Source organism: Phascolarctos cinereus, unplaced genomic scaffold (genome assembly GCF_003287225.1).
Source record: "Phascolarctos cinereus isolate Bilbo 61053 unplaced genomic scaffold, phaCin_HiC Scaffold_7;HRSCAF=346, whole genome shotgun sequence".
In the NCBI taxonomy this organism is placed as follows: domain Eukaryota; kingdom Metazoa; phylum Chordata; class Mammalia; order Diprotodontia; family Phascolarctidae; genus Phascolarctos; species Phascolarctos cinereus.
Genome location: NW_027556180.1, coordinates 20921800 through 20937365, shown reverse-complemented (window position 1 = coordinate 20937365; position 15566 = coordinate 20921800). Strand labels below are relative to the sequence as shown.

General features: G+C 42.5%; 1 protein-coding gene across 9 annotated transcripts in view; it reads left to right on the top strand.

Annotated features, from left to right (window-relative positions):
• The window catches only part of IFT80 (intraflagellar transport 80), a 122909-nt gene that overhangs the window by 96935 nt on the left and 10408 nt on the right, over window positions 1-15566 (top strand). For all 9 annotated transcript variants that reach the window (XM_078147247.1, XM_078147245.1, XM_078147244.1 and 6 more), the window contains 5 exons: window positions 596-731; window positions 1805-1952; window positions 3311-3482; window positions 4171-4260; window positions 4354-4526. In XM_078147247.1, coding sequence (XP_078003373.1) covers window positions 596-731; window positions 1805-1952; window positions 3311-3482; window positions 4171-4260; window positions 4354-4526 — 719 coding nt within the window. The remainder of the gene's footprint in view (window positions 1-595; window positions 732-1804; window positions 1953-3310; window positions 3483-4170; window positions 4261-4353; window positions 4527-15566) is intronic.

Genomic DNA, 15566 nt, shown 5'->3' with positions numbered 1-15566 from the left:
TAGTTTCTGCCATACTCTTTTCCAGTTTTCTCAGCAGTTTTTGTCAGAGAGTGGGTTCTTATCTCAGAAGCTGGGGTCTTTGGGCTTATCAAATAATACATTATTATAGTCATTGACTACTGTGTCTTGCATACTTAACCTGTTCCACCGATCCACCTCCCTATTTCTTAGCCAGTACCAAGCAGTTTTGATGACTGCTGCTTTATAAGACGATGTAAGATCTGGAATGGCTGGGCCACCTTCCCCTGCATGTCTTTGCATTCGTTCCCTTGATATTCTGGACCTTTTGTTCTTTGTAATGAATCTTGTTGTTATTTTTTCTAACTCTATAAAATAATTTCTTGGTAGTTCGATTGGTATGGCACTGAAGAAGTAAATTAGCTTAGGTAGGATTGTCATTTTTATTATATTAGCTCGGCCTACCCATGAGCAACCGATCTTTTTCCAGTTATTTAGATCTGATTTTATTTGTGTGAAAAGTGTTTTGCAATTGTGTTCATATAGTTCCTGGATTCATGTGAAATATTCTTAAATTGATATTTATACTAGGGGGACAAACCCAAATCGTACTTTTTTTCCTGTTTTTTAATCTTAGAATGAAATCTTGGAAATTGCTGTGGATCAAAAAGGACTGACCAGTGAAAGAAAAATTGCTTTTATTGACAAAAATAGAGATCTTTATATCACTTCAGTTAAACGATTCGGGAAGGAAGAACAAATTATTAAACTTGGTAAAAAGAACCTACTTAAACTAGTTACCATTCTCTCAGTAACTGCTTTATCATATGAAACATAAACTTCTTGAGAGAAGAGACTGTTTTGTATTTTTGTCTTGATGTCCTAGGGCCTGAAACATTGCCTTACGCATGATAAATGCTTTTTGAATGTTGAAAAGTATATGTTGATATTTGGCTTATTCAAATAAATATGAATTTAAGTGACTCTTACTTTAAACTAAGAGACATTTGGCTTAATTCAGAAGGCTTGTTTTCTGCTTACATGTCCCAGAATTTGGTCTTGCCAATTCAAAATGTTATGAGTCAAGATAAAGCAGCTCTATTAACTATCATTCTAATTTTTTAGGAGGAATTATTTATAAAGTTTATGTTTCATTTATCAAACAGCCAGGAGATATGAAGAACACATAATGGGATGGGATGGGGACGATGGGGATTGGATTTAAAAAGGCAGATACTGTATATCTGTTGTGTATAGCTTGCTTTTCTTTTAAGGATACAATAAATTCAACTTGTAACTTTCAAAAAAAAAAGTAGGGGATCCGGACATTGCTGACTTCAGCTGCTTTAGAAAGTTAAAAAATGCACACATGTGTACACACACACACACACACACACACACACACACACAGAGGGAGAGCCAGCTTTAAAGCCGGGACGAATCCTACAGCAGCCATATGTTGCTTGGGTGATCTTGGGCAAGTTACTTAACCTCTTACTTCTGTAGGTAACTTTCTAAGACGAGGCATTGCAGAGAAGGGGCCAGGCTGAGGTCATGGAGCACATGTCCTCTCGGAGAGTTCCTGTGCCTTTGAGACCAAGCTGAGGCTTAGCCCCATGCGTTCCCCCCCCCACCCCACCAACCCTTAATCTGCAAGGAACGTGCTGGATGATTTTTAAGTGACTTTGAACATTTTTCATAAATTTCCTTTTAATAATTCATTTCACAAACATCTCTAATATGATTGTCATTAATGATAACTAACAAATAACAGTTACCAACATATTTTATATAATGTCAGCGAAAATTGTAGGTAGCGCAGTTGTAATTGCCTTTTCCTGTGCAGGTACGATGGTGCATACTTTGGCATGGTGTGACACGTCCAATATCCTTTGTGGACTTCAAGATACTCGTTTCACAGTTTGGTATTATCCCAACACGGTTTATGTTGATCGAGATATTTTGCCCAAAACATTGTTTGAAAGGGATGCAAGGTAACATCTCTTTTGCATGAAGCAATATTTGTCGTGGCTAATAGACATACAAAAAAGCGCTAAACCTGTGTCTTTACTTAGAATTTTAAATAGGGAAAATGTTTCAACTATTAGCTAAATCATTCCACTCCATCCAGCTTTATCTTAATTCGCGTAAAGGATATTGTTTTGTGAATATTAAATATTAAATTGCAAAGTGTTGGGTGTTATATATTTCTATATATTTATCTACATGCAAACGTGGCTATGAAAAATTAAGATGCATTTATATTTGTAAAAATGTCGTGGATATATGTAAATACATGTCTAGATATAGACACATATCCCCATGTATAGGTAGATCGAGACATGTAGACATATACAAATAGATTTTCCTTTTTCTCACCTGAGATGAGAAACATAACTCTCTAGATTCCCCAGATCTTTTAAGTGTAGTCATTTGGTCATGAGAAATACTAATAAAAATACTTTTTCACCTCAAAACTTCTCTTTCAAAAAACAGATTTTGAATTTGGTTTCTAGTCTGGTTTTCACATCAGAGTTCCATTTATTAGTAGAACTCACCAAAATGTTTCATTTGTTTCAGAGTGTTTTGGAAATTGGGCAGCTGTGTGGTTCAGTGAATACAGTATGGGGTTTGGAGTCAGGAAGACTCATCTTCCTGAGTTAGAATCTGGCCTCAGACACTTACTAGCTGTGTGATCCTGGGCAAGTCACTTAATCCTGCTTGCCTCATTTTCCTCATCTGTAAAATGAGCTGGAGAAGGAAATGGAAAACCACTCTAGTATTTTTGCCAAGAAAATCCCAAATGGAGTCACAAAGAGTCAGACATGACTAAAATGATGGAAAAACAACAAAAAAAGTTTTGAAAGTTACTGAAACTCTTATTGACCCTGACCTTCTAAAAGATTCATCTCTGAAGATTCTTGTGGAATATTAGTCTAGAATCATCAATTTTGTGCATCTCTTACTATTATGTTGCTCTTATGGGCAACATAAAATTTTGCAATTCTCTTATTTTTATTAGTTCACATTTTAGTAATTACATCTTTCTTGAAGTTGAGTAATTTAGTGTTGAAGTAGTAGAAGCTCCAACTGCTTAGAATCCTTAATTCCAAATGCTTCTCAGGCTAAACCCCAAATCTGTACTGGTACATACAGTAAGATACAGTTCATTTTTATTATAAATATTTCTTTTCACCTTTAAGTTTGAGGACTCTGAAGGCAGTTAACATTGTGTGGATAGGGCAAGATGTACAATTACCCCAAATCTGTAATAGTCTGTCAAAATTTGTACTTGGAATATAATGTCTGTTTTTTATTTTGAAGTAATCTAACATTTTTACTCTTTTAACAGTGAATTCAGTAAAAATCCCCACATTGTGAGTTTTGTTGGAAATCAGGTAACCATAAGAAGAGCAGATGGCTCTCTGGTTCACATCAGCATATCACCTTATCCTGCTATTCTTCATGAGTACGTTAGCAGTTCAAAATGGGAAGATGCTGTAAGACTGTGCCGCTTTGTTAAGGTACGTTCAATTGAGTTACGTTCAAAAGAATCTGAATGTTCCCTTTGTCTTGCATTGATATTGTGCTTTTGGTGACTAGCACGGCTCTCGGGGCTAGAGTGGAGCTGATGGTAGAGGGGCAATAGATAGGACATGTGTCATCGAGTTCTGCTTCCCCCAAAGGGGCTTCTTGGAGTCCTTTGGGCAGTGAGCTAGTGCTAGGGACAAGATCCTCCCTCAGATGATTGCTAGCTCTGTGGCCTTGGAACTCACTCAGCCTTTTCATCTGTAAAGTCAAGTTGGACTCAGTGACTTCTGAGGCTCCTATCCAGCAGCAGGAGCAGTAGAAGCAGCAGCCGCCACAGCAGCAGGAATTAGTAACAGCAGCAGCAGGAATAGGGTCATTTTTAATTCAATAAATTAATTTCTTTTGTAATTCAGGAAAAAAGCCCTTTTTTCAGAAATTATTTTTAATTAAAATGAAAACCTGTATTTGGTGTTTCTACACTTATCCAAAGAAACTCTCCTTGAAATAAAATTGTCTTGAAGCTTACCCTTTGGCACACTTTGTTATAGAGTTTACTTTTAAAATCAAAAAAGAATTACAACCATTATTTTAGTTCTGGTACTTAAATTGTTTGTTTTAACACAACTCAGGTATTAAAGACTAACTGTCTTTTTGGATTCTCATTCTCCTGTTTTACTTTAGGAGCAGACAATGTGGGCTTGCCTGGCTGCCATGGCAGTGGCCAATAGAGATATGACGACTGCAGAAATAGCCTATGCATCCATTGGGGAAGTAAGTGTACTATGCTCCTTTTTGTTTTTTAGCTGGATTTAAATCATACGTCTTTTCTTCCCCCTTCAAATATGTCATCTTCTCTTTTTCCAGATCGACAAGGTGCAGTACATCAATTCCATCAAAGACCTTCCATCCAAAGAGTCCAAGATGGCTCACATGCTGATGTTTAGTGGCAACATCCAGGAGGCTGAGATGGTCCTCCTTCAGGCAGGCCTCATTTACCAGGCTATCCAGATCAACATCGATCTTTACAACTGGGAAAGGTACTGAACGAAGCAAATAGAGATCTGGGTCAGGCTGGCCTGACTTGGATCCACCCAGAGCCCCAGGAGACCTTGGAGGGAAATGCGTCCAATGTGGCCTGGTGCCCTACAAGGAATGGGTCACTGTGGCTGTGTTTGGACAGCTGACCACCCACGAGTCAGACCTCCTGCTCACACAGAGGAAGCAGTGATGGGGTGAGGACTCGGGAGGGGGAGAAGGCAAGCAGAGACCAGTGCCCAGCAGTGTGTCAGAAGCAGGACTGACCCGAGCTCAGCTCTTGATCCACTTTGCCATACTGCAGAAATACAATTCATTATGTGCTGAGCTGTTCTGCATCTGGGACATCCTTTAGGCAACTCTAGGAGGCAGAATCTTTATCACCATTCAGGCCCCAGGTTTAATAGCTAGTAACTGCTCACCTTTATATAGTGCTGCCTATGTACCAGGCGCTGTGCCAAGAGCTTTACCATTGTTATCTCATTTGATCCTCACAACAAACCAGGGAGGGAGACAGGTACTGCTATTATCTTCATTTTACATCAAAGAGACTGAGGAAAACAAGTGAAGTGACTTGCCCCAGGTCACCCCACTAGTGATAGGCCAGACTTGAAGTCATGCTTCCTGACCGCAGGCCTAGCATTCTATCCACTGTGCCAGCTGCCTGCCCCTGGACTTAGGCTTTCACTGCTAGGCAGTGGGGGACAGCAGACAGTTTTTGAGCCGTGATAGTCGTGATAATCATTTTAACAGAGTAGGCAGCTGAGGGCGAATTGGAATGGAGAATGACAGGAGGGGGAGGCTTGGTTAAAGGCCAGGGCAGGAGGCTGGAGGGGGTTGGATCCTAGTCAGACTGGCTCTGAGGTTCTGAGCACAAGGGACTGGTACAGTAACGGAGATGGGGAAATCACAAAGACAGAATGTTTCAGGAGAAAGTGCTAAGCTGTTAGTTATTTTGAGCTTAAAGTAGTAAAGCTAGGTGGAACTATCTGGGAGGAGGATCAGAATTCGTGATAGAGATCTATACTGCTAAGGTGGTAGTTAATTACTTGTCTTCACAATCCAGCTCTAACATCATTTGCTAGCTTTATCATCATATGCTTTATAAGCTAATTAAAATTGCACTACTCACTGAGCCCAGACCCCATGCCTTGATGCATGGCTCTGTCCTCCTGAAATGTCCTCTGCTCCCATCTCTTGCTGCTGACACCTTTTTTTTTTAATTAGTTAATTTATTTTTAGTTTTCAGTGTTCACTTCCATAAGGTTTTGAGTTTTCAATTTTCTCCCCTCCCTCTTCTCGCCCCTCTCCGAGAGAGTGTGCAATCTAATATAGGCTCTACTTATACATTCATATTAAATGTATTTTTACATTAGCATGATGTAAAAAAGAATTGGAACTAATGGGAGGAACCACAAGAAAGAAGAAACAAAACAAAACAACAAAAGAAAAGGAGAGTAAATAGTATGCTTCCATCTGCATTCAGACTCCATAGTTTTTTTTTCTGGATGTGGTTAGCATTTTGCATCATGAGTCTTTTGAAGTTGTCTTAGATCCTTGCATTGCTAAGAAGAACCAAGTCTGTCAAGGTCTATCAAGACACGATGTGGCTCTTACTGTGTACAGTGTTCTCCTGGTTCTGCTCACTTCAGTCAGCATCAGTCCATACAAGTCTTTCCAGATTTTTCTGAAGTCCGCCTGCTCATCATTTCTTATATCACAATAGTATTCCTTTACATTCATATACCACAACTTGTTCAGCTATTCCCCAATTGATGGGCATCCCCTCAATTTCCAATTCTTTGCCACCACAAAAAGAATAACTGTAAATATTTTTGTACATGTTGGTCCCTTTCCAATTTTTCTGATTTCTTTGGGATACAGACCCAAAAGTGGTATTGCTGGGCTAAAGGATATGCACAGTTTCTTTCTTTCTTTCTTTCTTTCTTTCTTTCTTTCTTTCTTTCTTTCTTTCTTTCTTTCTTTCTTTCTTTCTTTCTTTCTTTCTCTCTTTCTTTTTCTTTCTCTCTTTCTCTCTTTCTCTCTTTCTTTCTCTCTTTCTTTCTTTCTTTCTCTCTTTCTTTCTCTCTTTCTTCCTTTCTCTCTCTCTCTCTCTCTCTCTCTCTCTCTCTCTCTCTCTCTCTCTCTCTCTCTCTCTCTCTCTCTCCCCCCCCCACTTCCCCCCCTCCCTCTCTCTCCCTCTCTCTTTTTTCTTCCTTCCCTCCTTCTTTCCCTACAACTTCTCGAGGTGCCTGACATATAATAACTGCTTAATAAATGTTTGTCAACTATTCTCAAAGGACAATCAAACTGCATACCCTTTAACCTAGTCATACCACTTCTAGGTCTGTATCCCAAAGAGATCATAAAAAAAGGGAAAAGGACCCACATGTACAAAAATATTTAGAGCTATTCTTTTTGTGGTGGCAAAGAATTAGAAATTGAAGGGATGGGGAATGGCTGAACAAGTTGTGGTCTCTGAACGTCATGGAATACTCTTGTGCTATAAGGAATGATGAGCAGGAGGATTTTGGACAGACCTGGACATTTGATTCCAGTCTTGTGTTCCCTCACCTCTGCCCTATTTGTTGGCTAGCTGTTTTATCTATTGGTTCTTTTCTGCCTTTACTTTCTTCCTGGAGCTCCCACCTGCTCCTTTCCCAGGTAACCTTCTTCACTCTCCTGCTCACACACTTCCAGCCCTGCTTTGGCTAATTCTGTTCTCAAATTTTAACCCCATGTCTTCCGCCATTCTCCATGTTTCTTTTCCTGTCCAGTATCACACCGTGGTCTCCTCCTCTGGCCCTTGGCTCTTCAGCTTCTCCTGGACGGCAGGATTTGATTGTGTTTTGTTTTTGTTTGTTTTTTGTATTTCTGTGAGAGGACAAAACAAAAGATATTTCTTAAGGATGTTTAACGTGCAAATAGAAATTTTCAGTCTCTCCTAGGTTTTCCACTGACAGCTTTTTTCCTATAAGTACTTTGTTACAATATGGGTTGTGGTCAATTTGTGATGGCTAGGTAATTAATGTGCCTCTGGCCTAGCTGCAGATGAGCTAGGTGATCCTACCCAAATGCAAATAGCATTTAGGGCTTTCAAAACCATTAGCATTGCTGGCTGGGACCTCAGATTTGCAGGATAAACAAACCTCTTGGCAGGAACTAGTTCTGCTTTTCTCTCTGTTTCTGACTCATCCTAGCTAAGTTTCCAAAATCTTAATGTTTTACTGTATTCTTTAATGTTTTTTACCTAGGTGCCAGAAACTTCACATTTGCATCACTCATCATCCTCTTTTAAAATGTTTTGTCACTTTTTTAGCAGTTGGTTTCAGGACTTAAAGGGAGGAAGCACACGTCCTACATGTACAAGTTCATACATGTACAACATTCACAAAGATGTGTCTGTCAATTTGTATTTGATCAGCCGAGACCGTATTAACCTTAAATTCACAATTACTCAATATAGAGGGGCATTTAAATGTTCCTTTTGGTAATTTGACAGTTTGCAAATAAACTAAATTTAGAATATTGGAAAAACTTGCTTTAATTTTTAAAATAAATATGTAAGACAGTCATTTGAATTGCTGGATAAGCACTATTGAATCTCTGGATAGAATGGCTCTTTAAAGTTTAAAGCTGTTATCCCATCCCTTTGGCTCAGTGCTAGGCCTCAGGAGCATCTCCCCAATCAATGTTCCTGCTTTCCTTCTTGGTTTTCTTAAAATGTGAAAACTGGACTGTTGTTGTAATGGGAAAAGTACTTTACATTTTATTTTCAAATCTACTTTTATTGAGGAAGAGAAAGATGGAAAAAGTCACATGAAGTTGATGATTATTCAATAGACAGTAGTGACTAATAAAGGAAATCATTTTTTCTTGCTAATATCTGAAAACAAAATGCATTTATATTAGATAACACTTGGGTTTATTGAATTAAGTCTGTAAATTGTTTGGACCAGACAGATATATAATTCCAAGTGGCTAAATGTGGGCCTCCAATCCTTCTACCCATCAGAAAGAAACACTATTAATTGAAAAAGGAAACCAGAAACAACACTTTTAGGAGGTATTTTACTGGTTCTTTGCAGGCTTGCACTATTTTGCAGTGAAGGATGCCATGGAGTCAGCAAAGGCCTGGTCTTGAATCCTGGCTATGCTGACTGGCACCTGTATGGCCCTGGGCAGTCCCCAAGCCCCAGAATTCTCCGCTTGGCCTCGAATCTTGCCAGTTTCATTGATGTAAGAATCTCTGCGGGGGGGGGATGCTCTCTACCGGTGAAGAGCTGCAGCGGTTCTGCAAGTTACTGATTTAACCAGTTGCCTGGAGGTTCTAAGGGGTTTGCTCAGTGTCGCACAGCAATAGGCTTCGTCCATAACTTGACCCCTGTCTCCAAGGCCAGTTTTCTGTCCAGCCCGTTGGGCTGCCTCTCAGCCTTAGTAACTCCACGTCACTTCTACTCCCCAGGACACCCCTCGAGTCTTCTTACCACCTGCTCTTGTCTTGCTCATGTCTACTTTTGTATCTCCACTCTGGACACCCTTGGCCCTGCCTCCCTGTCTACATGGAAACAGCTTTTGGTTCTATATAAGGGAAATCTTCCTAACAATCAGACATACCCAAAAATAGACGACTCTTTTGTTGATAATCTCATCGGTTCCCATGGATTCAGTTAACATCTCTAGGCTGGTGGTTCTCAGATCTACTTACCTCTCTGTTGACTTCTAGTCTTTCACCTCCAGCTGCCTCTTGGACATCTCAGACCAAATGTTCCATAGACACTGAAAACTTGTCATGTCTAAAACAGAACTCGGCATATTTCCCCAAAACTCTTCCCCCCTTCCAAACATCCCTGTTACTTCTGTGGAAATCACAGTCCTCATAGCCAGCCAAGCTCCCAGCCTACTTTCTCTCCCCACTCCCACATAGCTAGTCAGAGGTTAAATCCTGTCATTTCCCCCTTCTCTGCCCCCTGCACGGCCTTGGAGCAGGCACTCATTTGTCTGCTCTGCCTGCCACGAGTCTCTCCCATTCTAGTCAATCCTCTGCTTGGCTGATAAAGTGATTTCCTAACGTGTAGGCCTGCCCAGTCACCTCCAGGATCGGATGTCAGATCCCCTTTGATGTTCAGAGCCCTTTATAATGAGCCTCTTCCCACGTTTCCGCAGTCCCATCACGTACCCTGCAAGCTAGTAAGTTTCGCCAGCCATGACATTTCTCTCTGACTGGCCCCCACCGGGAATGCTCTCCGTCCTCATCCCTGCCTCCTGGCTTCCTACGAGTCCCAGCCAGAATCCCACTTTTTACAGGAAGCCTTTCTAGATGCTCCTCACTTCTAGGGCCTTGCCTCAGCTGGTTGTCTTGAATTGACTCTGGCTAGATCGTGGTTGTACATTTGCATTTGTCTTCCCCATTAAACTGTGAGCTCCTTGAGCTGAGGAGGTCCTTTGTCCTTTGTATCCCTGGTGCTAAGCACAATGCCTGGTATAGAGTAACAACGACAATGATAATAGCTAACTTTTTAAAGCACCTCCTATGTGCCAGGCACTGTGCTAAGCGCTTTACTAACATTATTTCATTTTCTCCTCACAACCACCCTGGGAGGTGGTTGTTCATGTTGTCCTCATTTTACAGATGAAGAAACTGAAGCAAACAGAGATTAAGTGACTTGCCCAGGGTCACACAGCTAGTAAGTCTATGAGACTGAATTTGAACTCAGGTCTTCTAGACTCTAGGGTCAGCGCTCTATGCATTGTGTCACCCCCAGCTGCTGCTTGTTGACTGACTGATTGATTAAAGACCTCTAAGCAATTGCTGAATGGCCTTTGCCAGGCACGTTGGAGAGGGAATTCTTGTTCAGACATGGGTTGGTCTCTCTTGGGTCTCTTCCGACCCAGGGATTTTCCTGTTCTGCTTCTTTCTGGTTATATCAGTCTTCCAGAGCCTTCCACCAGTGCAAGGCGGCATGTCCTCTGCAGCCTCTAGTCTTGGGAAGTTGATGGATGGATGGATGGATGGATGGATGGATGGATGGATGGATGGATGGATGAATGAAGCATTTATTTACTACCATGCACAAAGCTCTGTAACAAGTGCTAGGATACAAATAGAAAAGGGAGAGTCTCTCCTCATGGAGCTCACATTCTATTTTTAAAAATTCAGTTTTATTTTTTTATTTCATTTTCAATTCCAAATTATTCCCTCCTCCCTCTTCCTCACCCATTGGGAAGGCAAAAAAAAAAAACCAGAACCCATTACAGATGTACAGTCATGCAAAATAAATTTCCATATCAGTCATGTCCCAAAAAAGAAAAATTGAAAGGCAAGAAAAACCAAGAAATAGAACAAAATATGCTTCAGTTGTCAGTCTTAGTCCATCGGCTCTCTTTCTGGAGGTGGATAGCATTTTTCATCCTGAGCCCTTGGAATTGTGGTGAGTCATTGCAATGTCAGAGTTCCTGAGTCTTTCAAAGTTGACTCTCTTTACGATATTGCTGTTAGCATGTAAATGGTTCCCTGGTTCTGCTCAATTAATTCTGTATCAGTTCATAGAAGCCTCCCCAGGTTTTTCTGAAGCCATCTCCTTCATCATTTCTTACGGAAATGCCCGTCCTCCCTGCACATTCATCCAATGCATCTTCTGTGGAGTTCTGTGGAAGATGGATGAGGTCATGCAGACCTTCAATCACATTCATCTTCCTTCATGTGTTTGGCTGGTCCCCAATCGATGGGCATCCCCTCTGTTTCCAGTTCTTTGCCACCACAGAAAGAAAAAGCTCATAGTCTAATGTAGGAGATGGCGCCTAAGGAAGGTTTCAGCTGCAAATCAGACAGTCGTTAGGGTACAGCAGCAAAGCAGAGGGTAATGCCTCTTCTTTAGCCTCACTTATGTTGATAAAATCATACCATTTTTCTGATGTTGAGTCATTTGACAGGGCCGGGGACTTTGGGGCAAACACGTTCTTTCCTGGGTCTCGGGTAGCGTGGCTGTGGCCTGTGCAGGAGCAGCCCCCAGGTGGCATCTCCATAGGAGTTGCTTCCCAGGGTGGCAGCTGGGGGTCCTGGGCTGGAGGCATGGCTGTCCCCAAGGCTCTTGGGTTCAGGGACAGTCTCCATCAGGGCCCAAGAGGAGATGTTAGTCAAGATGCTGGTGGTAGTGTGACCTCTGTGGTCTGTGCTGCCTCTTGTGTGTCCCTCAGGTTGCCTTGCTGCTTCGTCCATGCTGGCTTGTCTGCCTTGTGGGTGGTAATTGGTTGGCAGTTGGTGGGGATGGCTGACCTCCTCTCTACTGGAGCTGCCTCCCTAAATGATGACTGAGGGCTGAGCTGAAAGCAGGACTGGTGGTCCATGGTGCGGAGGGCTGAGTAGGGGACTGCCCCTGCCAGGGCTCTCATGTCCAGCTGCCTGTTGGTGGAAGTTGGTCAGCAGGTTGCTAGTGATGAGGAAAGTGGGCTCTTTTCCCACAATTATTTCTCCATAATTGTTTTTTCTTTCAAAGATGCCTGGTGGGACTGGTATGAAACCCAAAAGAGGAGGGATTATCAAGGAGAGGAGGGTGATGGATGGTGTTAGAGGCTGCAGAGAAGTCAAGGATGAGAATTGAGAACAGGCCATTGGATTGGGCCATTACGAGGTCACTGGTGGCCTTGGGGAGAGGAGTTTGGGTGCTGTGATGAGGACTGAAGTCAGACAGCGAGGGTTTAGAAGAGGAGGCCCTGAGGATGGAGGGCTTTCTTGAGGCATGCTAAGAAGGGGAGGAGAGGGGACCTGGAGGACAGCCGATAGAGATGGCAGGGTCAAATGAGGGTTTTTGAAGAAGCGGAGACGCGATGTGTTTGTAGGTAGCAGGAAAGATAGGCCTGGAAAGAGTGAAGACAGTGAAGACTGGAAGGGGCAGTCTGCTGGAGAAGACAGGAGGGAATGGATCCCTTGGGCACATTGTAGAGGGGTCTGCCTTGGTAAGGAGATGGGTGCGAGGGCGGAGATAGGGCCAGGAGGCAGGTATGTGAGTGGAGAGGAAGCTCACAGCAAATGGCCTTATTTGTTTCAATGCAGTGGGAGGCAAGGCTCCCAGCTGAACCAGTGGGGGAAGAGTGTACCATGGAAGGCTTGAAGAGAGCTGGAAAAGTCCCTGGGGGAGTGGGAGGTAGAGAGGATTACCTTGTTGCTGGAAGGCCCAGTAGAGATTACATGGCCTGGATTTGTTCTGGATCCAGTCAGCATGATTTTGGGATTTTCCCAGCTTCATTTGGAAGCGTGTGAGTTAGGAGCCAAGGCAATAGATAGTGGGCGTCATCCAGGTTGGAGGCTTGGCCAGACATGATGGGCAATAGGACAAGGGAAGGCCTTGGCCTCTAGTAGGAAGGTCAGGGGTCCAGCTTTGATGGGGCTAGAAGCAAGTGAGGCCTCAGTGTTTCCATCTATAAAATGAGGTCAGATGAGCTGATCAGAGCCCTGCAAAGCCCCTGTGCACTCTCGGCTCCCCCAGGTACCACTGCCTCTCTGCAGATCTGCATCCGGGTGCTGCCCTGGTAGCTGGTGGGTGTGGCACCTGGGAGCTGAAGGCACTTCCTGCAGGCATTTGGAAGAGAGAGGCTGCAAAGGCTCAGCTCCTCAGCACTTAACTCCTCCTTGACTTTCTCTGGGTTGAACAAAGTACGTGGGGTTTGATCAGGATATTTAAGAGATCATGGTTTGAAATAACTTTATATGCAGCCTATTAAAATGAGCACAGAGATCCATGGATTCCTCCCAGATTCAGAACCTAATGTCACATTTGTTTAGCTGCCAGATAGCCATTTTAGAGCTGGAGACATACTGTTTTTGTGACTCGCACATAATTTGGAGTTAGTTGTCTTCTAAATGTGGTACGGTATCATTGTCAACCCAACCTAGGCTTTTAGAGAACATTTTAAGTAGCGATCCAGCAGGAAAGGAACATTCTACCCCAGCCAGATACTTTGTTTTCACATGACACAAATATCCCTTCATGACAGTTTTTAAAAAATGCTGGACTCAAAGGAACACAGCCCTGTACTTAAATCCGTATCTCAGGTATGGTGAATTGATCGAGTGCTGTGGTTTTCTACTTAGTGACCTGCAGCTAAAATTGTGTTCCATCAAGAGCTCCCTCCCCTTCCTTCCCTTCCAAAACAGGAGAGGCAGAGTAGAGTGGAACAAACCAGAATCTCAAAGTTCACAAAGTACGTTTTCCAGGCATCGAACCATAGGACCGGACTCTTGATCCCACTGGGGAAAGGAGAAAGGAGGAAGGAGGAAGGATTCTGTTGTTGGGCATCTCCAGTCTCAGGTGCCTCTTTCGGAGCTGGTGCAGACTCTGCCTCCTCATGCATAGACCTCCTTTGCTCTCCTCTTCCCCAGTCTTATGTGTTGAATGGCTTGGGTTTGTGGAGTAAGAGGGAACCATTCCAACTTCCAGATAAATGCCCCTGAATGTATGTATGTTTATTTGTGAATTCGCATAAACAAAATGTTTTTTCTTTATGTCCCAAACATCCTACACACAGTTCTGCCCATCAGAGGGACATAATGAATCTTTGGTGAGCTGAAGAAGAATGTTTTATTTATCTGGCCATGTCAAAAATAATATACAGTAAGAAATAAAAGAAGGGTATGTGTGTGTGTGTGTGTGTGTGTGTGTGTGTGTGTGTGTGTGTGTCTTGGACAAGACCAGGGCAGGAATATGTTTTACTTTCTAAATTAGAGAGAGGAAGATGGGAGAGAATGTGAACCTGAAATAAAATAGATGTGTGTGTGTATGTGTGTGTGTGTGTGTGTGTGTGTGTGTGTGTGTGTGTATTTCACTAATGAAATGCCCACATTTGGGGCATTTAGTTAGTGAGATTTATTTTTCAATTAGTGAATTGCCTAGGAAATACTTATTTTATATTGATTTACTCTATATAAATAAATGTCTGGAGTATGTAAGTAAATCTCTGGAGCCATGCCTTTGTTTCTTCCTATTTCATAGGTGTTTTTTTAAATCGTAAGTCACAGAATGGTTAAGATGGAAGAGAGCTTAAGAGGTTATCCAGTCCCATCCCCTGGTTTAGTGGATGAGGAGGTAGGGCCCCAGATAATGGCTGTGACTTGCCTCCCAGAGTGGGGTAGAAAGAGTCCTGGGCTGAAAGACCTCTGCTGCTGAGGGGTGGCTGTGCAGTGTGGGCAGGTAACTCAGCCTCTCTGAGCCTCCCTTCTCCCGTCTGGAAAAAGACCAGGCTGCCTGAGATGATCTCGGCTGCCAACTCTTGGCCCTTGTGTTCTAATAGAAACTCTAGGTCTAGAGATTTCTGGGAGACCAGATGTGATCAGAAAACAGAATAGTGACTTCTGGGGATAGAAAGAAAATTATGCCTGTGTAAGGGTTTGCCAGTAATTGAGAAGTGCTGGAGTCTGTATAGTATAGACCCTTTCCTCATACTATTAAAAGAGATGATGGTGAGCAGCGCTGACAGTCTGTAGACCATGGTGTTACATGGGACTGTAATCGACACCTTACTTGTCACATAGGTGGCACCATTTTTAATATGGACCAAGACCCAAACCAAGGTGCTGTGTGGAAAGAGCGCTGGTTCAGACTTAGACCCCACCTGTGATATGACCTGGACGGCCTCAGACAAGGCTCCCAACTTTCCTGAGCCTCAGTTTCCTCATCTGTAAAATGGGGACAATTGGACTAGATAATCTATAGGCTGCACCTTAGAAGGTCCCTTCCTGTCCAAAATCTGTAGTTCCATGATCCATTTAGTTCCTCATTTTTTGTTTGTTAAAATATCCCTTAGAGAAATAACTTGGATGTTCACATATGCTAGATGAGATTATGTTAACTTGAAAGAATTTTGTTAGTTCTAGGAATTCTTTCTTTTTCATTCTTCTTCAAAGAATTTAGAAGAGGATTTAGATTTTAGAAGGATAATTTTGCTGTGTCCATTTTAACCTATTAAGGCTTGAAAAAATTAGTTTAATTTGCCTGCTTCCCAAAAGGCTTTGAAGCTGCTCTGCCTAATTGTTGCAAGATGGCAAG